Source organism: Manis javanica, chromosome 11, assembly GCF_040802235.1.
Source record: "Manis javanica isolate MJ-LG chromosome 11, MJ_LKY, whole genome shotgun sequence".
NCBI classification, from domain to species: Eukaryota; Metazoa; Chordata; class Mammalia; order Pholidota; family Manidae; genus Manis; species Manis javanica.
Window position 1 is genome coordinate 17415792 of NC_133166.1, and position 24461 is coordinate 17440252.

Sequence of the window (24461 nt, forward strand, 5' to 3'; positions counted from 1 at the left end):
AGCGCGCGGGTCCCGGGCTGCCACGCCCCTGGGCTGGGCTTCAGCCCTCCGCCCCTCTCGCAAAGCTGCGCTGGCCGCCCGCGGAGGGGAGGCTGCAGAACGAGGGCTGGAGGTGGGTGCGGCGCGGCCGGGAACGCAGGGCGCAGGGACAGCCAGTGAGGGGACGCGGGTCCACCTGGGCACTTGTCTTACACTATGAGGGACCATCGACCTACGCTTGCCTCGCCATTCTCATCTGTGCAATGGGGAAGGCAACTCCTGTGGCTGCAGGGGAGGGGGCGCATTCCGGGAAGAGGGGGTGGAGCTGGTGGAAGGAGCCAGTGTGGATGGTGATTATAGGAAAAGCCTGGATAAAGAGGGTAGAGACTGTGGGAGGAGCCTTTGGTGGGCGAGGCAAGAAGGGGCGGAGTCTCTAGGTGAGAAGGGGAACACGCGTTGAGGTTGGAAGAGGGTGGCTGGGGGCTCCCTGGGCTGGGGAGTGGGTGCTGAGAAAACCGATATGGCCAACCCGAGTTGGAATCGGTGTAATGGGCCAAAAGCAGTAGGTAAGGAAGGACGGAAACAATGATGGAAAGGATCACTCCCAGCCCAGAAAAGCCCCTGCAGGGGTGATGTGGGTTGGGGAGCGGGGCGGGGGTGCCCGAGTGGTCAAATACCTGCGGATGCAATGAACACCTTCCTTTCGTTGTGACTAGAAATAAAGAGCCCATCTCTTGAATTCAGTGCATCACACACATGGTCGTATTCAACTCTCACACCCTGTAAATGTGTCACAGTATCTGTTTACAGGTGAGGAAACAGGCTCAAATAAGTTAAGTGACTTGCCCAAACCATCCAGAACTCCTTCCTCAAAAGACCCAACTGCATGGTTGATGCTGCAGGGAGGTAGCAGTTAGTCTGGAGGGGATAGCAGAGAAGACCTGGTTTCCATGTGCTGTGGTTCACCGCTTGTGTGACACGACCGGCCTCCTCAGCCCTTGTGAATGCCAACCTGTAAGACAACCCTCTTATGGTTACTATGAGGATGAAATGAGGAGGTGGATTTGAAAGCCATTTGTTTATAAATTATAATAAATGTGAGGAGCAGGAAGGCCATAGGAAGGGAGCGGTTGAAATGGGGTGCTCGTGCATTAGAAAAAACACAAGATGAAGCCTGAGACTGAACTGAGAGGAAGGAAAATTCTGGAAGAGGATGGGGGATGGTGTTGGTTGTTTGGAGTCTGCACCACGTGAGATTACTTTGCTGTGCAAATGAAAAGTCTGGTTGCCAGGTCAGGTGGCTTCCCTCCTCCAGGTCACCTTTCTTTATCCCATACCCTATGGGGCAGCTCACTCCAGGGCCCATGTGTCACCTGTGTCTAGGAAGCACCTTTCCTCCTACAGTGTGAATTGTGGAGTAATGGAGCAGTCTATAGGCTCCTTAGAGGTTTGAATGGGCAAAACAGGGTACATCTGTTGGGTATGGAGAGGTGAAGGGCAGTGTTCCCACATAGTTCCCAGGGCTGTAAGTCAGTCTTTATTCTGGTGGACTAAGTCATCTAGTTTTCTGGAAGGTACATTACTCACTTAGCATCGTCATCCTTGAGATTTGCCCAACTATGATTTATCCATCTCCTTCACAGTGGGAGTTCTTACAGTTACTTCTAGGTGGATACCTGCGCCTTGTCATGCGCCTTGGATTCCAAACTGAAAATTCAAGACAGTATTTCCAACTAAAAAGTTTTAAAAATTCAGGAGGTGACAAACCTCCCTATTGGTAGATGACATTCAGTCTTGGGTGAGGAAAATGGATCTGACTAAACAAAAATTTCTTCCCCTTCTGCTACTCTGCCTGCTTCTGGGGTACAGATAGGCAAGATTCCGGCCCCACCAGGGTGGCCAGGCACCCATCTACTATACGAAAGTAAAGTGGGCCTTGGTTGGGGGTGAAAACAAAATGCTCTGAAGATGCAGAGGAGGGAATGAATTCCAGCTGAGGGGCCTGACAGATGAATGGGATTTTCCTTCACTGTGTAAGCAGAGCAGATGGCAAATACCAAATTGCAGAGATAGGAGAGGAACTAGCATGGGTGGTCTGTGAAGTAGTGATAAGAATAGTATGTACTTTATCTATGAGGTCCACATGAATAAAGTTCCTAGCACAGTAACAGCTGCACAATAAATGACAGCCATTATTATTACTGCTGCTGTTACAATAACCAACATGTACCCAGGAACTGGCCTAGAGCCACACAGTTAAGTGACAGAGCCTGATTCAAAGGTAGGCCCCAATGATGCCAAAGCCTGTGCACTTTTCTCTCCCCACGAAGCTCTTCCCATTCTTTCTGCCCACCCATAACATTTGTGAGGCCCAGAAGTGGCCTCTCTCCGTGAACAATCTCAGTGAGCCATGACAGGAGTTGTTTTCCTGCTGTAATAGACTGTCCATTCAGGAGGAGGCAAGGGGAACCAGGCCTGAACAGCCATCTCCCAGCCTGCATCCCAGCACAGAGGCAGGCCTAGTGTTGTGACTTCTGTGGGTGATGGGTCCATGTAGAGAGACTACTCAGGTTTAAATTTGAATTCTTCCATCAACTGTGAGCTATTTTAGCTTAGTTGTGCTCGGCTTCCTCATCCTCCAAAGCACTGTGACACTGGGAGGTGAAAATTGTGGGGTTTTAGTGCTTCTTAGTAGTAGTAGTAACAAATCTATTAATCATTGGATCTGGCTATTTATTAGGGTCTGGTATTCTGGAACTTACACCTATAGCTCTATGAGGGAAGTGTTCTTTTCTTCCTGCCTTTTTTAAAAAAATGTTTTTAGAATTTTCAAGCCTATAGTAAAGTTTAAAGAATATCCTTTCACCTAGGGGCACTGGTTCACACTTTGTCAATTTTGCTTTTATACACACACACACACATACACACAGTCTTTTGTTAAACTATTTAGAAGTTACAGACATCTTGACATGACCCCTAAATTCTTCAGCATGTATCTCCTAATTATAACATTCTCCCACGTAACCATACCATTATCATACCTAAGAAAATTAGCAAGAAGTCAATATTACATAATAAATAGTTGATATTAAAATTTTTCCAACTGCCAATAACTATCATTTTTTTAATCAGATGCAGTCAAAATTCATGCTTTGCATTTTACCTCTTTCAGCAGTTCATCTAGATAGAAGCACCTCCACCTGTTTAAATTTATCAGTGATTAGATTCAGGTTAATTTTTTTCTGGCAATGATATGTACCTTTTATTGTATCCATTAGCAGACATATGATATTGGGGTCCTACTATCCATGAATGTTAAATTTAATTATTGGTTAAGGTCATGACAGCTTGATCTTTCCATGGACTGGTAAATTTTTCCTCCTTGTGATTAATTAGTTTGCGGAGTGATCCTTTGAGACTTGGAATTCTGTGTTCCCAAGTAATCTTTCACTCTATATCCACTGATGATCCTTGCCTGAATTGCAACATTGATGGTTGGTTGCTATTCTTTGTTACAGAATATCTTTGTCCTCTCTGTGCACTCTCACTGTCTCCTCTCCCTCTCTTTTTTCTTTTTGGAGTAATAGACTCATGACATTTTTAAATTCAGTATGTTATAACCTATTACCATTATTAATCTTTTGGTACTCAATTTATCCCAAATTTGGCTGATGAAAGTTCCTTCAGGCAAGCTCCTGGTGTTTTTTTCTTAATTGAGATTTAATTGATACATAACATTGTATTAATTGTAAGTGTACAACTTAATGATTTGATGTATTATATATTGTGAAATGATTTCCACATTTAGTTACCATCCATCACCACAAATAGTGACAAAAAATTTTTCGTTTTCCTTTTGATGAGGATTTTTAACATCTGTGTTCTTTTGACATGACCTCATTAATCTTTAATTGCATCTTTGCTATCTTTCAAGAGATGTTCCAGGCTCACCTTGAACTTTTCCTGTCAAAGTCATGGAATCACCAATTTCTCCAGGAAACGCTGATTTCTTTTTGTAGGAGAAAACATTTAGAAACCAAGATCTGGAGTCAGTTGTGCTCATTGCTACTACAGTATCATTTCTAGACCCTTTGGTGAGCAGACCTAAGAAATGATAGATAGATGGATGGATGGAGGGAGGGATGGATAAGTACGTAGGTAGGCAGACAGTTATCTTTGCTTAGTACATTCATTGCAGTTACAGGTGGTCCTCACTGTGTAAAAGGAGTAGACTGCACAGGAAGTAGTTTTGTTGTTGAAGCTCAGTTGGCAGCAACGTACGAAGTTGCTCAGAAAGAGCCCATGCCTCTTCCAGGGCTCCATGAGTGTCCAGGCTGTTGGCCGGACCTCTGTGGCTGGGTTGTCTCTTGCTCAAGACCTGGATTAGGTAAGATCCCAAGTTACCTCCAAAGGACTTGTTCTCTGAGCAATGTCCAAACCCGGAACCTCCCAGAGGCCATGACTCAGAGGTCAAGAATGCACACAAAGCCCTGGACCAGGGACTCATCCCCTCTGAATTTGTAAAATAAAGGTAATGTGACCTGTTCTGGCCCAGCATTGTTGTAAAGATTTTAAATTGCTAACCAATCTTTTCAACATATGTATTACAAAATTCTCTTTTCCACTGTTTTAATAACACAGTTTGAAATATCATTGCTCTATTATCTGCTTTAATATATTTCACTAAGATAACTACTCTTTTATCAAATACTTTCAGGTTATCACTCAGCAATTTTTTGCAAACTAAGATTCTATTTTTTTTAATCTTTTGAAAAAACACTATTTGGGTTTGGAATAGAATAGTGTAACAACTATATTAGAAGAACAACTTTAAGATGTTTCACCTCCCTCTCAGAAGCAGTACATGTCTCTTAAGTCCTATTGATGCTTTTCAATAAAATTTCATTTGTCTTCTGACTTGGAGGGGACACAGACTTTGGAGAGAGACCTCAATTCTAGCTCTGTGGCTCTAGCTGTGTGATCTTAAGCACCTGTCTTCAGTACTCTGTACTTCAGTTTTTTAATCTGAAAAACTGGGTGATAATCATACCTCCTTCACAGCATCAAATTAAAATGTGGTATTTGAATGAAACAATCTACAGGAAAATGCCTCACGTAGCTTGGAGCATGTCCTCTGTGCTCAGGAAATGTTTCTCTCTGCTCTCGTCTTTCTGTAGGTCAGAATCACATTGCGATGGCAGGTGTGAGAGCGCGGGTCTGCGGGAGGAGGACAGTGATGGGCCTCTGCAAGGGCCTTGGCTGCTGAATGCCCAAAGAAAAGTGTCGTTCAGAGACAGACTTTGCAGTCAGACAGGCCTACGCTTGAATCCTAGCTCTGCCACTGCTTTAGGCAAGTTACCTACCTCTTAGAGCCTCAGGTTCTCATTTGTAAAGCAGAGATAACAGTTTCCTCGAAGGAATGTTGGCAGCTTAAATAAGCTAATGTGTATAATGCACTTTGCCGAGGTATGGTACACAGCGTACTCATCAAGCATTAACTATGTCCCTCACGAGGCCCACAGGACAGAGTTTTGACGTAGGACTCTCTAGAGCAATGTCTTTGTTGCCCTTCCTTATAAGACAGCTACTCAAATAATTATTTTCTGTGTCACAATTACAGGTTGTAGCTGGGTAATTATCGGGCCACAGACTGAAATTGCCCTTCACATAGTACCCAGCTGAGCCTTAAGACCTCCCCCCAACTTATTTGGGCCACAGACCCATTTTGTGGAGGAGAGAATTCCAGCCATAACTCCACACTTCCAGGCCCCGTGGTCTCCCCTACCCAGGAGGATAGTCCAGGGATCGGTGTGACATAATCTCTTGGTTGGACACCATTGGTTTTCTCAGGGAGATAGAACTAAATTTTTTTTTTTTTTTTGGTTCTTTTCAACTCAGAAGACAGACTTGGAAAGTCCCCTAAGAAGAATTTCTCACTCACACACAGTGGTGGGGTTTCTTTAACCTCCTACTCCCTGGTGCAGTTTGCGTTCTCATTCATCTTTTCTAATCTGGCTTTTAAAAACCCAGCTTTTTGTGTTTTGCTGCATTGTCATTGGTCGTTGCGAGTCACCGCTGAAACAAAGGGTGTGGGCCTCTTAGATGACTGACCCTGTGTCAGCTAAGGGTTGGCTCTGGGTCACCCTGGGATCCTGTCCCCATGTTCTCAGATGTGAGTCGGCAGAGCCCCAAGCCAATGATGGACTAGCTGCCAAAGGGCCCTACCCAAGTCTGGTGTGGACAGAGAATGAGGGAGTCTGCATCGTTCACATTGGGGCCCCATGATGGGAAGGGATGATGATCAGAGGTGGTGGACTCTCGTCTACCTAGATTTGGATCCCAGCTGCTCCACTGACTCTTAACCCTTCTCGACCAGTTTCCTTATCTGTAAGATGAACATAACAATAGTGTCTGTCTTACATGGTGCCTGTGAAGACACTGAATGAGGGAATACATGTAAAGCATTTAGCACAATAGTACCATTTCCTGTACTTTTCTATATGTTTTTATTAAAAATAAATACAATGCCACCAAGTCTTATGGGAAGCTCTTCACACTGTAAAAGTAGGTGTGCTCATCAAGTGGCAGCTATTACCAAGTAAGCTACAGAGTGATCTTTTAAAAGGCTGCATCAAGGATTCTCAAACTTGTTGAAGCTGACTTTTGTTGCTATTACAACTCTTAGCAGCCTGTGCAGTGGGAAGAGAATGGGCTCTCCGCTTGCTGGCTGTGTGTCCTGAGCAAGTTAATAGTCCCTCTGAGTCTGTTTCCTGTCTGCCAAACAGGGAGAATAATGCCTACTTTGTAGGACTGCTATGAGAATTAAAGGGGTCGATGAGTGTAAAAGTCTTGCATGTAGTAAAATGCTCAGTATGTTCATTGCTTCCCTCTCAGCGCCCCCCTGCTGTCCTGCTTCCCCCCACTGCAGTGCCACCAGCATGCACTGGGTAGTCAGCAAATACACAGGGATGTGAGACATGTCATTACCCTCAAGATCACATACTAGGTAGTGATTTTCAAAAACAATTTTTAACACATCCCACAGTGTGAAATACACTTTATATCATGATCCAGTTCTTACACACACACACCCCTGAAACAAAGGGTTCACAATGATATACATAACTTGTCACAATCCACTGTATTAATTTCATGACACAATCACAATCTTAATTTTTTTTCAGTTTATGAAGATATTATTTACATACAGTAAAGTTCGCCATTTAGGTATATATTTATATGAATTTTTACAACCTTTAGTCATTTGACCACTACTACATTGAGACAAGAACTATTTCTATCACTCCAGAATATTCCCTTATGCCTCTATAACCATTCTTCTCCAGAACCCAGCCCCTCCCAATCACTGATCTGATTTCTGTCTCTAAAGTTTGACCTTTTCCAGGGTGTTACATAAATAGAACCATATACTATATGACCTTTTGAGGCTGGTTTCTTTCATTTACCAATAATGTTTTAGAAATTCTTCTAATGTAGTGATATGTGTCAGTAGCTACTTCCTTTATATTGCCCTGTCATGTTTCATCGTATGGATGGACAATTTATACATTTATCACATTTTAATTGTTTCCAGGTATGGACAATTATGAATAAAGCTGCTATAATCATTCACACACAGGATTTTATATGGACATATGTCCTCATTTCTCTGGGATAAATAACTCAGAATGGGACTGCTGGGTCATGTGGAAACTGCCAAACTATATCCACAGTGGGTGTACCATCTTGCAGTCTCACCAGTGGTGTATGAGAGTTTCCATATTTCTGTGTACTCACCAGCATCTGCTTTGTCAGATTCTTTGTTTTAGCAATTTTAATAGGTATGCAGTGGTACCTAATGTGGTTTTAATTTTCATTTTGAGTTGAGCATGTTTTCCTGTGATTGTCATCTATGTATCTTCTTTGGTAAATGTTCAGATCTTTTGCTCATTTTTTGATTGGGTTGTCTGTTTTCTTCTGAGTTGTAGTGTTCTTTATATAGTCTGATTAACAACCCGTTATCATAGATGTGTTTCACAAATGCTTTCTCCCAGTCTGTGTTTTATTTTCATTTTCTGAACAGTGTCTTTAGAAGAGAAGTTTCATTTGGATCAAGTCTAGTTTCTCCATTTGTCTTATGGTTTGTGCCGTTTGTGTCCTATCCAAGAAATCTTGGCATAAACCAGTCACAAAGATTTTCTCCTGTAAGTTTTATAGTTTTAAAAAGATTTTACATTTAGGTCTATGATCTATTCATCTGTGGTACAAGATGGGGGCCAGGGTTCTTGTGTTGCATTTGGATGCCCAGCAGTCTGTACCTTGATAAAGCTGGGGAGGAGGGCCATGTGAAAAGCAGATCATGATGTAATAGAATGGTGGGCATTACCAGAGAGGGCTTGCAAGGGACAGGGAAGCCCTAAGAGGAGAGCTGTTAATGTAGGGGTGATCTGGGGAGTCTTACAGAGGCAGTGACTCAGGAGGGTCTAAAAGGTTGCCAGCATAGAAGGTGGAGGATGGTGTAAGGAGAGCACAGACAGGGCAGATGACAGTGTGAGGGTGGGTGCAGTGGTCTGCAGAGTGCCAGAGCAGAGATGGCGGTGAGGGGCAGGGTTGGAGGTGAGATTGGAAGAGCAAGGTGGTTTGAGCAGGCAGTAGCGCTGCAGGAAGAGCAGTCTGCAGTCTGATATGGTAGACGGACAGAAAGAAGGCAGGGAGCCAAGTGAGGATATAGGGGAGTGGAAATGAGATCAGAGCTCTGGGAGTAGCTATAGGGATGGGTTCATGGAGACAGAGTGGAGAAAAATTTTAGGAATGAGTCAGGGCTTCCTCCTGCCTCCTAGGCTCAGGCAGTTGGATGACTGAGAAGAGTTCACAGCAGGTTTGGGGCAAGAAGAATTCTGTTAGCCTTCTGGTATCTGCAGGAGGGACAGGTGGAGATGTCCTGGAGGCAGCTGGGTACACACCAGGGGGGTGCTGTAGCTCAGTGACGACAGTGCATCCCCACAAACCCTCCGCCACTCTCGTGAATCCGCTTTCCTCCCCGCCCCCACCCCATGTGGACTGAGGAAGGAGATGGCTCACTTGTGGGTCCAGCCCCCGCCTGAGCCCTCTGGAGAACTGGCCAGGTTCAGCACCCAGGCCGGGCCCCCTCCCCAGCTGCGGGTCTCTGCACAGCAGCCGCCTCTCCCTTGGGCCCTCACCCCGCCCGTCTTGGGTGCCTCATGGCCCATGTGCTCCAGGCTTCTGCTGCTCTCTTGACTTCATCCTGGGCTTGTTTCTCTTCAGACACTCCAGATGGTCAATGCCTTCCTGCGATATCAGAGTGCCCCATCAGACAGGGAAGAATCGCAAGGGCACCCAACCCCTAGACAGTTGGGTAGCTGAACATTTCTATGTACCCGACATGGCCTCCATCCTCAGGGGGCGGTCTCCATGCAGACAGCCTCCTCAGAAGACAGACATGTGGTGAGAAGTGCTCTGGCCTGCTCGCCGCCCTTGCTGGGTGACTTTGAGGAAGTCCCTCCTTAGGCCTCTGTTTTCCCATCTGGACACCAGGATCCATTCCCAACCTACTCCCACAGCTCTTGGCACATCTTCCTTGTCCCTGCAGCCTCACTACATCTTGTCTTGGTTTCCCTGCTGACCTGGGCTCTTCTCAAGGGCAGCACTGGGGCCAGTTCTCGTCTGTGCCCACCACACCCAGCATCAGGGAAACACCACTGGTTCCACAGGTTGGCTCTTGGGGAAGTATCATATTGGAAACCAAGAGGGCACATACCCTGCTCTCTAGAAACTTAAAGAGAAGTTAGACTCCAAGACTCTGCTGAAGTAGACTGACCAGCCCTAGACTCTGGAGGCAGTGCCATCAGTCAGGGCCGGCGGAGTTTGTTGAGAAGTGGGTAAAGAGCCCTTGGAAAGGGTGCTTGATGGCAGTCTCACATGTGCACTGAACTCAGAGTTTCAGAGGAGGCTGGGGAGCCACGGTGGGAAGAGCAGACCACTGGGAGCCAAAAGCACCTTCACAGCAAGGCAAGTTGACACGGGAGCATGAGAGCCCAGCAGAGGGTGTCGTTTGGAGTCCAGAGGGCTGAGTGAACTGTTGTGGACCTGAGAGATGGCTGGAAAGGACACCAATCACAGCCATTCATCATTGTACATTATCTGAGACAGAGAAATAAATAAGGCGACAGTGGTACAGCAGAAGGAGCAGTGGGTTTGGAATCAAATCTCAGCATTGGTTAAGTACTTAGCGTGTACCAGTTTGGCTAGTAAGTACTTACACAATTCTCTCATAGAAAGGGGACCTGGGTTTGAATCGTGGCATGGCCCTTCACCTCTCTGAGCATGGGGACTGAACCCTGGCACTCTTGGCCTTATCTGCACAATAGGGATGGATGGTGGTCTGGTCTATGTCAAAAGATGTATGGCTGTTATATAAGCAAATGTTTGTAAGAGCAGGTAGTAACAGCATTCAGTCCAGGTACATTTTGCACCACTGATTCCAGACCAATTAAAACAATCTCTGAAGGTGGAGACTAGACTTTGTTTTGTTTTTTTTTTAATTCCTAGTAAACCTTACATGCTCTAGACAGTTTGGAAATTATCACCCACCCACTTGTTCATCAAGTACTAACTTATTTCAACACTCATTGATCTATATTAAGGAGATGAGAACTATGACTGCCCAGATATTATGGACTGAATTTTTTGTCCCCCGAATTCATTTGTTGAAATCCAACATGATGGTATAAGGAGGCGGGGCCTTTGGGAGTTGATTAGGTCATGAAGGTGGAGGCCCCTGGAATGGAATTATTGCTCTTATATAAGAGATTCCAGAGAGCTTTCTTGCCCCTCCTGCCACATGAGGACAGTGAGAAGATGGCCCTTACCAGACACCAAGTCTGCCCACACCATGCTCTTGGACTTACCAGCCTCCAGAACTATGAGAAATAATTGTTACTTAAGCCACCCAGTCCGTGGTATTCTGTTATGCCAGCCCCAACAGACTAAGACACCAGTTATGGTTGAGTAACGGACATTTCTCCCTTGTCTTCCTCTCTAGGACTCCTTGCCAGCACTGCAGTCTCCTGCCATGTCTGACCCCATCACGCTAAACGTCGGAGGGAAGCTCTACACAACCTCACTGGCAACCTTGACCAGCTTCCCTGACTCCATGCTGGGTGCCATGTTCAGCGGGAAGATGCCCACCAAGAGGGACAGCCAGGGCCACTGTTTCATTGATCGTGACGGCAAAGTGTTCCGCTACATCCTCAACTTCCTGCGGACCTCCCACCTGGACTTGCCTGAGGACTTCCAGGAGATGGGCCTGCTCCGCAGGGAAGCCGACTTCTACCAGGTGCAGCCTCTCATTGAGGCACTGCAGGAGAAGGAGGTGGAGCTCTCCAAGGCCGAGAAGAATGCCATGCTCAACATCACACTGAACCAGCATGTGCAGACGGTCCACTTCACTGTGCGCGAGGCACCCCAAATCTACAGCCTTTCCTCCTCCAGCATGGAGGTCTTCAACGCCAACATCTTTAGCACCTCTTGCCTCTTCCTCAAGCTCCTTGGCTCCAGGCTCTTCTACTGCTCCAATGGCAATCTCTCCTCCATCACCAGCCACCTGCTGGACCCCAACCACCTGACTCTGGACTGGGTGGCCAATGTGGAAGGCCTGCCAGAGGAGGAATATACTAAGCAGAACCTCAAGAGGCTCTGGGTGGTGCCATCCAACAAGCAGATCAACAGCTTCCAGGTCTTTGTGGAGGAGGTGCTAAAAATTGCTCTGAGTGATGGCTTCTGCATCGATTCTTCTCACCCACATGCTGTGGACTTCATGAACAATAAGATTATTCGGTTAATACGGTACAGGTAAAAGGACCCCAGCAACACTGGAAGGGGGACTCCCAAGGAGCCTCACATGAGCCAGGGTCCTGGGGAGTGTCTCACTGGTGGTCTGAAGCCAGGCACACTACTAATCTGTATTAATCACAAGCAGGACTTGATTCCCCCCATGATGCAGTGCACCTGTAGGAATCCACGTGTCCTCTCAACAGAGCTACCTTTTCCTGGCCATTTGGAGCTGGAGATGGGCAGTGTTTTACGGCAAGTGAATAGTCTGCCGATGTGTCCTAAAGGAGGCTGCAGGAGGGCTTTCTGACTGGACAAAGGAATAGCAATTTTTTCATGGACCCCAGCTCTCTCTGTACCACTAGGCAGCATCTCACTTAGCTGTCTTTAAAAAGAGCCCTTGGAGAGGATGGGGTAAGAACAAAAGGCTCCCTTTGGTTTCCCAGGATCTGACATAACCAGATTCCCATCCTGCCTGCTCCTCATCCCTAGGATACAGCCAGCCCCTTGGACTTGTTTGCCCAGAGGCAACCACATCTGGCTGGCTTGGAAGCGCAATGTGATCTCAGAGCTGTGGCTTAGTACTGCAGGGGTAGAGCTGTGAACTGTCTCGTGGCCTAGAGGAGTGAGCATCCAGGCAGGGTTCAGAAGGTGGGGTATCTCTCTTCACTGAGCCAAATCTAGGCATTTCAGGATTTCTGGCTTCATATGAGCTGCTGTCCCTGCAAAGATATGAAAGTATCTGGAGCTAGTGCAGTGAAAGGCACTTCAGAATATGACCTGTTACCTGACTTTTGTAATCCTTTCCCCAAGAATTTGAAGTATCATTGAAAGAAGGTCATTTTGAACAAACATATTATGGACTCTCAGGGTTGGAAAATGAGTCAATGGTTACTTAGTCCTCCCCCACCCCAACACACCGCAGCACACTTGTGCGGAGCACCCCTCCCTAGTACCTTCACGTGATGCACTGTCCCTGTTCACATATTTCCAGCAGGGGAAGCCCGCGGTCCCCAAAGCAGCCCTGCATGTTTGGCTGGGGTGCTGTTAGCAGGTCCTTCCTTATATTGAGCCAAACTTTGTCTTTCCACTCCCATTTTCTTGTCTTGATTTTCCTTTCTTCTCATTCAAATATGTATTTTCTCTTTCAAAATAGTCACTTTGAGAGGCCAGATACTTATTCTGAAAATATTATTATTGAAGTCAGGATTCCCCTTGGGACTTGTCTTCAGAATGCAGGTGAGCCCCTCCCAACCCCAATTCATGTGGCTGGCCTCCTTTGTAAACTCCATGCCACCCACCTTCTCCACCAGCCGCGGCTCCGCACAGCTTTTGACCACCTCTGGAGGTGGGTGAGATTCGCTGCCCCCGAGGAAGGGCTCCTGGAGGAAAGAGAGCAGGGCCTTGGGGGGCACTGTACAGTGACGAGCCCATGGTGGTCTGAACATACCATTGCCCGTGGAGTAAGCATCCAGTCCCTACGACACTGCTCTGAAGGAGGTGGCCTTCCCCAGTCGCATTGCTTCTAGTCATGAGCATGCGGGGGTGAGAGGGCAAGACACCCACGCCACCACTTCCCAGGGGGTGATAAACAGTGCAGGCTTCGAAACTGCACATTATGATTCATCCCTGGAGTGAGTATGGCCTTGGGAGTCCTGGAATCTCCCCCGCCCCCGCCTCGCAGGGGGTCCTCAGGCAAAGCCAGGGAAGCCTAGTGACACAGGCCCCCACAGGAGGTGGCCCGAGGAAGGGGCTTCCCATAGTTACACAGTGTATATGCTGGGTCCTCTATGCTGGGCTATGGGCAGGGCTGCATCCATTAGGTAATAAAGGCCTCTCCCCCTACAGTGGGACCCAGGAGTCTCTGACAGCTGCCCCAGGCCACCAGGCCAATGGTACTTGGGAAAGCCACTCAGAAGAACCCCACTTAGAACAGACAGCAGAAGCTGTAACCACAACACAAGTTTAAGGAAGAAACGTCATAAATATCACTGCCCCTTTTTCCGCTCCATAAAAACTCTCCTCCATCTTTTTGGTGCTTCTTAATTCAAGCAGCTTGACTTTAGAGAAAGAACATAACCTGTGAAGCCACTAATGTGCTGTGTGACTTTATACAAGTAACTCACATCACTGAGCCACCTCCATCTCTTTATCTGTGAAATGGGCTTAACAGTAATACATAACCCTACCTACCTCACAGGGCTGTTGTGAGGATCAAATGAAATAATGTATGCAAGAATGCAGTATAACCGATAAGTGGTTGTTACTATTTTACATATGCTTATAAGGAAAAAAGCCTGGTCTTGGAGTCAGGCTGACTTGGGTTTGAATTCTGGTTCTATCACTTGCTGTGTAATCTTGGACAAGTCACTGAACCTCTCTGATTTGTTTCCTCACCAGATGACAACCCCATCCCCCAGTGTTATGTGACTTAAAATGAGTTGGTATATATGAAAATTCCTAGCTAGGCCTGGCAGATAGGAGCTCAGTAAATGTTTTCTCTTTCAGGAGGTAATAATGGTGGAGCGTTGTGTGAGGGACACCATGAGAGTCCAATTTAACAAGCCCTTCTGGAGCACGTGGTGTGTGAGCCTGAGGATGGGATGAGCCACCCAAAGGTTCAGTCTGGAAAAGCCCGGGAACTTGGGGAAAGCAAGCTCAGTTCTCAGAAAGGGCTTAATGGGTGGTGGAGCTGGCCCTTGGAGGGTAGGCTTGATCATGACAGAGCTAAGGAGGACACTGTGGGTGCTGGCAAGCAGAGGCCTGGGAGCATGCAGGGCTTGGGGGTGCGGGGGGTGACTGAAGGAAAGGTGCATTCTCGCAGAGCCACAGTGCAAGGGGAGGGACAGGTGGGGCAGTCAGCATATCACCATGCAGCCCCTTACTTGGGTGAAGCAAAACTGAGACAGAACACTGAGCATTGCAGGGCACAGGAGTCAGAGTGAGTGTGGACTAGGAGGCAGGGATGTGCTTCTTGTCATAAGCCCCTCACTGAACAAGACCCAGCAGTGATCAATGAGCTCAACTGGACTTATTTAGCCTTTTGCACAGCCAAGAACTTTTTCCCAACTGACGGACAATTCCAGGCACACATGAGCTCTGTTCCTGCCCTAAGTGTGGTTCTAGGCATGCAGAGGGATGGTCAGAAAGGATGCTCTAGAGAACCCTAAGGCACCTTGGTATGAACATTTCATGAGTCCTGCCACCAGACAGGTACCCTGCATGCTCAAAGGCCAGCACTGGCCACTACCCTCAGGTACTGCTCTCTATGACCTCATGCCCTCAGCTCTTTGCCCTTTCATGAAGACAAGTCTTGTGAGCTCTGTTCTGCTAGTGGGCCAGAGCTACCTGTGCAGAGGTGGGTGTGCTTGCCCACCGCCACCCCCAACACAATGCCCAGCACAGCCCGGTGGGATAGAATGTGGTCACTGCTTTGTAAATAGCTGTGTGGCCTAAAACAGTTCTTTTGTAACTGTCCTTTGTTCACCCCAAACTTCCAGCTTCTACTTACAAATTACTCCTAAACAGGCTACTGTGAATGGGGGCCTGGCCGAGCTCAGCCTAAATTTCTCTGCTCAGCCCATCCCTTTCCTAAACTTTGATCTCTCCATGCTGACTGCCTGAGTCTGCCTGTATCCTGGGGGTCTCAAGGCTGATGGGGGCTCTTGGCAGGGAAATGCAGCCCCATGATCATCTCACAGAGCAGAACAACCCTGATATCCAGCCCATCAAGGGGAGGGGCCCAGGCTTGTTTACAGGCTCCATGGGGTCCTGGGTGTGGCAGCTGTCTGCCCAGACAGCCCAGTGACCTCGGTCTCCTTCAGAACTTTTAGGACAGTGTAGCACCATGCAGAGAGCCATGGAGACAGCCTAATGACATGCTCACCCCAGTCTGGGGCAGAGAGACCAAGGGGGCCTATCGAACACAAAGGACAACAAAACCAGACCTGTGGGGCCACTGTCTACCTCTGGCTTCTGGGTAGGAAGTATGTGCCTAATGAGATGTCTCTGACCTTCACTGCCCTGTTTCCAGGTCCCATTTCACACCAACTCCCCTGGCCCGCCCACCCCAATCTACAGGACATTTCAAAGCCTTTGTCAACATTTCCCAGTTAGCTCGGCTCTAGAGTGTTCTAGCCCATTCTTATGTCAGGGGCTCCCTTTTACTGAGGTGTTGATTAAAAGCCCAATTAAGTCACATGAAAATCTTTTGACATCCTGCCAGCTAAAGACAAAGGTTGATGTGTTGTAACATGGGTACCCCCTCCCCAACCCCAGTTAGTTCACTTTATAAATCTAATATTGGATTTGCTTAATAAACACCCTTTTGTCTGGCACCTCATGGGTTACCAAGCTCCTTCACATCCACAGTTCATGGAAACCTTGAATGAATGTGCCATACCATTCCAGACCTCTGCCTGAGCTGCCCTTTACTACTTTGTAGCCAACATCTGCTCAGCCTGCAACATTCTGCATAAGCCTTGCCTCCTTGGCTCACCGAGGAGAGTTAGTCCCAACCCCCTTTGTGCAGCCCTACATCTGAAGAGGATTTTTTGTCATCATACTGCAGCTATTCATAGGTGGTGTTATGCTGGTAAATATTTAACAACCAGCTCTCAGGGAAAAGCCTTATTTCGTAGTGTTGGCCAATTTCCATGGTGTAAATACTTGCATTGTAGTCAATTTCAAGTCATCGACGTGAGGCCACCGATCATCGGGGAAGAGAGGCACACTACAGGTCCTGGAGAGCCAGAGAGAGCTTGCTCCAGCCCAGCTCCCTGTCTCCCACTGAGCTACGTGTTTGTTGGGGTAGCGGCTCTGTCCTGCTCTTTGTATCACCAGTAACTAGCACACAGAGGATGCTCAATGTGTGTTTGAGAGACCTTGCTGCATTTTTACCCCCATGATGTCCTCTCTTGCTCAAACTCCTTCTTGCTCAAAAGTTTTGCTCGAATTTTTTCCTATAGCACAAGGAGAGTCCAGAGTTCCCAGCCATTTACAAACAGGCATCAACCTACTTTAGGAACACAGATTCTGGAGTCATATTGCCTGGAAGCAAATCCCAACTGTGCCACTTAGGGCTGTGTAACCTTGGACAAGTTATTTAACCTCTCTCTGTTTCCTTGTATGTAAAGTGGAGGTAATAATACCTACCTCAGAGAGTAGTTACAAGGGTTTGATGAGGACTTTATCTATAGCTTTTGAACAGTGCCTGGAGTACAGTGTTATACTCAATATATTACATATTACTATTATTTTCTGTCCTTATCTCTTTTCTTATTAGGTATCATTGATATACAATCTTATGAAGGTTTCACATGAGCAACATTGTGGTAACTACATTCACCCATAGTATCAAGTCCCCCCACACCCCATTGTGGTCACTGTCCATCAGTGTAGCAAGACGCCAGAGTCACTACTTGTCTTCTCTGTGCTGTACTGCCTTCTTCGTGACTCCCTTACATGATGTATGCTAATCAGAATGCCCCTTAATCCCTTTCTCCCTCCCTCCCCACCCACCCTCCTGCACCCCTCCCCTTTGGTAACCGCTAGTCCCTTCTTGGAGTCTGTGAGTCTGCTGCTGTTTTGTTTCTTCCATTTTGCTCTGTTGTTATACTCCACAGATGAGTGAAATCGTTTGGTTTCTGTCCTCATCTTTTATTGCTGCTTACTTGCCCACTCCCTCAGTGTCCCTTGCATAAGCAACATAGATTTCCATCTCCTGACGTTTGCCAAAGCCACCCCCATTGCTTGGGGTGTTCCCCCTCTCCTCTCAGCGATCCAAGCCCTGTCCATCTATAGTGGACACCCTTCTCAACAGTCACCACCCTGTCTCTGGGCCCTTCCTCCTCTGATCTGCCAGTGTCCTTCCCGTTGGCATCTGCATAGGTCTGAGAATCAGATCTCGTCACATGCTTACTCACATACTGTGTAAAGTACCTACCTCAGGGCTGGGATCTGGGAAATCAAAGATGAACCCTGTGCCTTTCTCCTCGGGAAGTATGGTGAGAGAGACAGGTAAACAAATTCCCATGTGACGGGCAGTGCTAAGGGAAGTCTGCTCCAGGTGGAGGGGGCCAGCTTTGGCAACAGCTCCTCCATGTGTACACCACTTTACAATTCACAAAGCACTTCACTTGCTTTTTCTCATTTAATCTTCACAACAAGGCTCTGAGAGAAGCAGGTCAGAAGGGCCTTTTTTTATAGATGAGGAAACTGAGGTTCAGAGAGATGAAATGATTTGCCTGTGGCCACAGTGCATATAAGTACAGCACCTGGCACACAGTAGGCTCTTGGCTAATTATGACATTTAAGTCAAGTTGAGTGGCCAAGCTAAGGAAAAAACCCATTCTGCCTTGTCTTTCAGGAGTATTTCCACTCAACGGTGAGGACAAGGACAGAACCAGGTTTCTAAGTGCCAGGACTCTGACCCAGGCTTTTCCACTGATGTTCCAGGTGACCTCCAGCAAATCACTTCATCCTGGGCCTGAAAGCTTCCTTGGCAAAATGCAGCAAGGTAAAATGCAGCTCTACCAACTAGAAGTGTCTTCTAGATGCCAGCGCTGGATAGAAGAACGACCTTCCTGGCTCTGGAGCTTGTGAGCAGAGACTAGAAAATTCCTTGATGGGGCTGTCATGGGTGCACCAGGCTCAGGACTGGCCCCACATGTTTTTTCCCAGACTCTTGTCCTATGAGCATAATTCTTGGTGATGGAGCTGTCCTGGGACTTTATTTTCAGTGTGAAATGATGGAGTCTGTTAAGTGCTACTGGAACTAAAACAACCAGGCAGAGTGGAGTGGGGAAGCTTTTTTATGAAGCTCATTCCACTGAAATGTAGTGCCCCCACCTCCTTAGAAGAGGAGACGGTTTAGACGACTCCATCGTCATTCCTGAGCAGAGGGAAGAGCTCCCTTACTTGGCTGCTAAGAGAGAGGACTGTCAGAGTATGATACTTCTTGGCTATTCTTTGGCATAGAACCTGAGAGTGTTGTGCTAGAAGGAAACTCATAACTGAACATCAAAGGTAAAGAGGAAAGGAACTGGCTTTGTTGTAAGCAGACAAGTCCAAATCCTGGCTCCGCCATGTGACCTTGGCAAGCACCACCATCTCTCTCAGTCTCAATGACTTCATCTATTATATGAAGTGGGGATAAAAATACATGCATTACCTACACCTCATGGAGTGACTAGAAGGATTAGGTGAGAAAATGTGTGGAGAGCACCTGGCATCCACCTCTTTGCTCTCTGTACTCCTGGCTCTCCACACCAAACAGAGCTCTCTCCTACAGCAGGGACCACCTCTCATGCCTCTACGTCCCTGGCCTTCAGCACCCTGCCTCCAAAGAGAGTGCCTCAGTTCATGTTTGTGGAAGGAATGGCTGAACTACACTGCTTTACCCATGGGGAAACAGGTCCAGAGTGATGGAGGGACCTGTCTCAGTTGCACAGCCAGGGAGAACCCCAGAACCCTAGGCTCCCAGCTCTCTCGCCCATACACTGTCCTGTGAGTGCCACGTTTGGCAAAGCCCTCTGCACAGGTTGAAGCCTTTCTTCTTTCAACCTCTTGGTTGGGGAGTAGCAGCCAGAACCTTGGAACCAGAGCACGGGTCCATTGGGCTCCAAATCTGAGCCCATTTTATGAGGCCCACCAAAAGTCCAAGTGTTCAAAGCACCTTTTTAAATCTGTTTCCCAGCCATGAGTTGAGGTAGTTTTGCAAGTGATGAGTCCCCACTGGGATGATGCCCCATCATCCTACTTTCCCAACACTAAACAATGGCCAAAATCTGAGGCCAAAGGCCAAATGGCCTTGCCTGCTCCCCTTTAGGAGTTATTTGTTGCCCAAAACAAAGAAACAGGACATACTCTCTTTCATCACTTCTGAGGCATATATTTTTCAAATTCTAGCATCTCTGAAAACAGGATGAGACTTAACATTGAGAGTATCTTACAATTATAATTGATAGCATTTATTCTTATGTGGTAGAACATAAACTTGGGTCTTGAAATTGTCTTAGAATGAAGAAAATCCAACATTAGTCAGAGGGGCAGCGTGAGGCTGGCAAGCTCCACAGGTCTGTGCACGCCTCCCCTGGGCCATTTAGACCCTTGAGGCTCACTTCCATCTGAACTCCCTGCTCCTGGCCCAACACCCTTATTTCCCCAAAAGGGAAAATGGCTGGGGCCACAAAGCTGGTCAGTGGCAGGACTGGGTCAGCTTCCCGTGGTCTGGACCTGCCTCTCCCACCTCCTCCCCAGGAGCCAGCAAAGGACCTCACTTTGCAATGCTGAGTGATAAGATTAACAATAATGGCTAACACTTATGAGCACTTGTGAGCCAGCAACATTCTAAGTACTTTATTGTTATTGACACTCTTAATCCTCACCGGAGCCCTGTGAGACAGGAACAATTTATTGTCCCCATTTTATAGGTGAGTGTTATGGGATAAATTGTATCCCTCCAAACTTCGTATGTTGAAGTTGTAACCCCCAATACCTCAGAATGTCATTGTATTTGAAATCTAAAGAGGTAATTAAGTTAAATGAGGTCATGTGGGTGGGCCCAACCCAGTATGACGTGTGTCCTTATAAATAGAGGATATTTAGACACCCAAGAGAAGATCAGACCATGTGAAGACATGGGGAGAAGTCAGCCACCTGGAAGCCAAGGAGGAAAGCCTCAGAAGACTCCTACCTGTCAATACCTGGATATTGGACTTCTAACACTGCCAAACTGTCAGAAAATACATTTCTGTTGTTTAAGCCACCCCGTCTTTGGCACTTTGTTAGGGCAGCCCTACCAAACTGGTACAGTGAGGAAGCTGGGGCACAGAGAAGCAAAACAGTTGGGAAAAGGCCGAGAGAAGACTCTGTAGGCAGGCAGGCAGCCCCATCACCTACGCTCCAAATGACCACTCCCACCAGGGAAGCCCTGTGGCTCTAACCCAAAGCAGTGCCACCCCTCAAGGCTGCTCCTGCCTCTCAGCCCCCAGGCAGCCTGCACAGACAGAAGTGCTCCCGGCAGCTCGTCTGTCTCGGATTCCTCCAGCTGAGTGTGGTGCATGAAACTGGGATGTACCACAATGGTAGGGTTGAGAACAGAAAATACACACACGCACACACATACACACCCCTTGTTCCCAGGATTCGTCTTCTAGAGCACTGTTCTTTCTGCCTCTTCACGCAGCTTTGGAATCACACCAACCATAAGGCAAACACAGTCTGATGTTCAACCCGACGCATATCCTGTCATTAAAAATCCAGTGCCAAGCAACAGCTACCACTGGCCAGGCACCATGAGGAGCATTACCTATATGATCTCATTTAATCTTAACAATATGAGAGGTCACTATCATACCTATTTACAAGTGAAGGCACGGAGGCCCACAGAGAGTAAATGGCCCAAGGGAATAAAGCCAGAGAGTGGCAGAGCTAAGGTTTGAGACCAAGTCTGTTTGATGCAGAAGCCCAGGGCCATCAAGTCACATGACTCTGAGGGCTCTATTCACACAAATGATAGAAGTCACGCTATCTTCTGTTCCTTGGAGTTCTATGGCCGCCCATCCTGCAAGGCTCCTCTTTCCCAATCTCCTGGTACATCTAATCTCAGGATGTAGCTGTCATTTCCTCAGCCCCTTGTGGGATGGGCACCGTGAGTCCTGGAGGCACAAACCTGAGCCTGTCCTCCAGTCCCTGCAAAGGAAGACAAGGAAACACATGAGCTCTACACAGTGATACCAATGCTGTGTCAGAAGGGCAATGGTGAGGGGGCGAGGGGCAGCTGAAGAACTAGGGAGCGCGCAGGAGAAGAACCTGGACAGACGCCTCCCCACGGAGGGCACCCTTCTGAAGGGTACTCAAGGATGAGCGAACACTTCCTAGGCAGACAAGGCAAGGAAGGGCCTTTTTGGCCATAAAAGACATTATGTGAAAATAATAATAGCTACTACTGATTAAGTCCTCTTTATGTATCAGGCACAGGACTTGGATTATTTCATTCAGTCCTCACAACAATCCTGTACCATAGGTACTACAGTTTACAGATAATGAAACTCAGGCCCAAAGTGGGTGATTAACTTGCTCATAATCACACTTCTGGTGAGCAGAATTGCTATGCTCACCTGCTGTCTCAAAAGCCTATGCCCTCACCACTACCACGTTGCTGTCTTTGTATAGAAGTCTGGAGTTGAGAGTTAATAAAAGAAGCTCAATGCTTCCTTAATAATTTCTTTAATTTTTTCAACTGTGATTAATAGTGATCAGCACTTTCTTCAACTTTTTTCACACCCTGGAACATGGAAGACTTCTTTGGCAGTGAGATAAGGCAAGAGAAGATGTGCCCAGCGTTTGTTTATTTGGAAGCTTCTAGGATCTTTGTGATAGTTTCAGTACTTTTTGCTTTGCCTTAAAGAAAATCCAGACAAACTAGAAAACATTTCCTCTCCAAAGGCCCCACCATTTCAAGAAAAGAGAGGAAGATCCATTTAGTGAATTCTGTCCAAGTTGACTTCGTGCCCTGCTGGCCGGAGGCCCCAGCTGCAGTTCTACGTGTTTTGTTCTGCTGTTTTTGAGGACTGGGTCAGCAAAATACAACCCAGGATTGTTTGTCTATTTTACCCTGTTGCCTCATGACTACCACATAAGGCCTGCCAAAACTCACTCTCCCACCAGCACTCTCAAAGAAATCCTCTTTGCAGTGAAACAGAAGACAAAATTAAGAAAGGCTCAAAGATGCATGAAGGCTTTTCCCAAACAACCCATGCACAGACAGGGTGTTTAGTGTATGAGAGAGGGGCTAGGGATTAGAAGTGCTGGGGTCTGGCCTTCACTCTTTAATCTCACTTCCTTTGTGATATGGACAGGTCCCTTAGCCTCTCTGGACTTATTTTCTTATGTGTGAAACAGTGGGATCAGCTACTCATTCAACAAACATGAATGAAGGACCCCTGTGCTGAGGGTTGGGGATACCAAAGCATGAGATGTGGTCCCTGTTTCAGGAGAGCTCCCAGTCCAGTGTTGGGGGCAACTAGGAAAGAGAGCAAAGAGGGGAGAGGGGTAGCTTCCCTCCCTGGTTGGACAGGGAGGTGGGGTCAGGGAGATGATATCTAGGCTGGACATTAAAGAGTAAGTAGCACTTGCTAGAACCAGTAATTGGGGAAAGAACTCCAGCAGAGCCCAGGCTTGGCAACTAGAACGAGCAAGGCTGCCTCTGAAACAGGCACTAGAGGTGGGTAGCTGGGAATGGTTGAGGGTCTGGGCACACTGCCTGGCTTCAAGTTCTGGCTCTACCACTTGCTGGCTGTGAAGGTATTTCACCCCTTTGAGCCTAATTTTCTCATCAGACAATTAGGGATAACAGACTTACCTCACAGTGGTCTATATGGATTAGATGCGTCAATGCATATAAAACATTTAGAACAATGTCTGGTACCTTTTATACCCTCAGTGCATGATAGTTTATCAATACTGCTATTATTCTATGTAGAGAGTTGAGGCTAGAGACCAGTTAAAGTCTAGGTGAAGGGTATAGACTAAAAGGAATCCAGGAACCAGACTATGAAGGGTTTTGTGTGTCAGGTTCATTCAGTTCAATCACAGAGGGCTTCCTGTGTATCTGGCCCTGGGATAAAGCTAAACCAGAAACATACACTGCCTCTAAGTTAATGCCACAGGGAAAGGCTGCCAGGCACTACTAAGGGAGGGAAGCAGCCAAGGTAAATGCAGCAGAAGCAATCCACATGGGTATGTGACTTTCATCATCATGCAGTCATTACGTAACAGAAAAGGGACCTGTATTCAAATGTGGACAGATAGCCCCTCTTCTTGTAATTCCAAGTGGCACGGCCGTGACCAGACATGGGCACTTAACAAGACTTTCCCTTGGGCTTGGGGGACAGCAAAATGGAAATAAATGTTAAGAACATGAGTTAGATCACCTTCAGAAGGGCAGGTCTCCTTCTCTTCAGCTTGGAACACCCTGAGGGAGGTCTCACTCTGTGTGTATCGGAGGCCATTTTCTACCCCCACCCAAAGGACCTCTTCAGCATGTGGACTGCTCTAAGTCCTAAGTCCCAGAAACAGACCCGGAGAGACAGGTGGTCTTTATCTTTCACATTAATTACCTCTCTTGTACTTAACTGTTCTTCCACAATTGTCACAAAGAATCATTAGTCCCTTAAGGAGAGCCTCGTCTGTCCTTCCCAAGGACATGACCTTGCCCTCTGGCCTCAGGATATCCATCCCTTGGGAAATGACATGATGCACTGATTGTCACAGAGGCTGCCGATTGTCCCATAGGACCCATTTTGCCCTACTTCTTTCAGGAACAGGAACTCGTGAATTTTAGCAAGACACTTGTCCACCCAGAAGAAAAGTCATATGCACATACGACTAAAATCTGGTCAAAAGAATGTAGGAGAAGTCGTGTGGGTAACTTCTGAGACATGTCCCCAGAGAAAGCCCCCCTTTGCCACTTCCTCCTTTATGGTGGGGGTGGGATGCATGTGGCAAAGCAGCCATCATGGACCCGGACATGCAGGCCACATGCTGAGAATGGTAGAGCCCAGCAGAGAAAGAATCTGGGTCACTGACATCATGGAGGATTATATCAGCCTGCGACTGATGACCTCTAC

The 24461-nt window shown here is 47.2% G+C and overlaps 1 protein-coding gene across 2 annotated transcripts; it reads left to right on the plus strand.

Moving 5' to 3' along the window:
* The first annotated feature begins 55 nt into the window (after window positions 1–55).
* On the plus strand, window positions 56–21520 carry KCTD21 (potassium channel tetramerization domain containing 21). 2 transcript variants are annotated; one of them, XR_001852235.3, is made up of 3 exons: window positions 56–112; window positions 11042–12243; window positions 18197–21520. XR_001852235.3 is itself a non-coding variant. In XM_017654167.3 (2 exons), exon 2 carries the CDS (start codon window positions 11072–11074, stop codon window positions 11852–11854), a length of 783 nt encoding a protein of 260 aa, XP_017509656.2. In that variant the 5' UTR covers window positions 56–112; window positions 11042–11071; the 3' UTR covers window positions 11855–16384. The 2 variants fall into 2 exon arrangements, 1 of the variants encoding a protein (XP_017509656.2); XM_017654167.3 differs by lacking the exon at window positions 18197–21520 and having other exon boundaries at window positions 11042–16384.
* Window positions 21521–24461: the final 2941 nt, after the last annotated feature.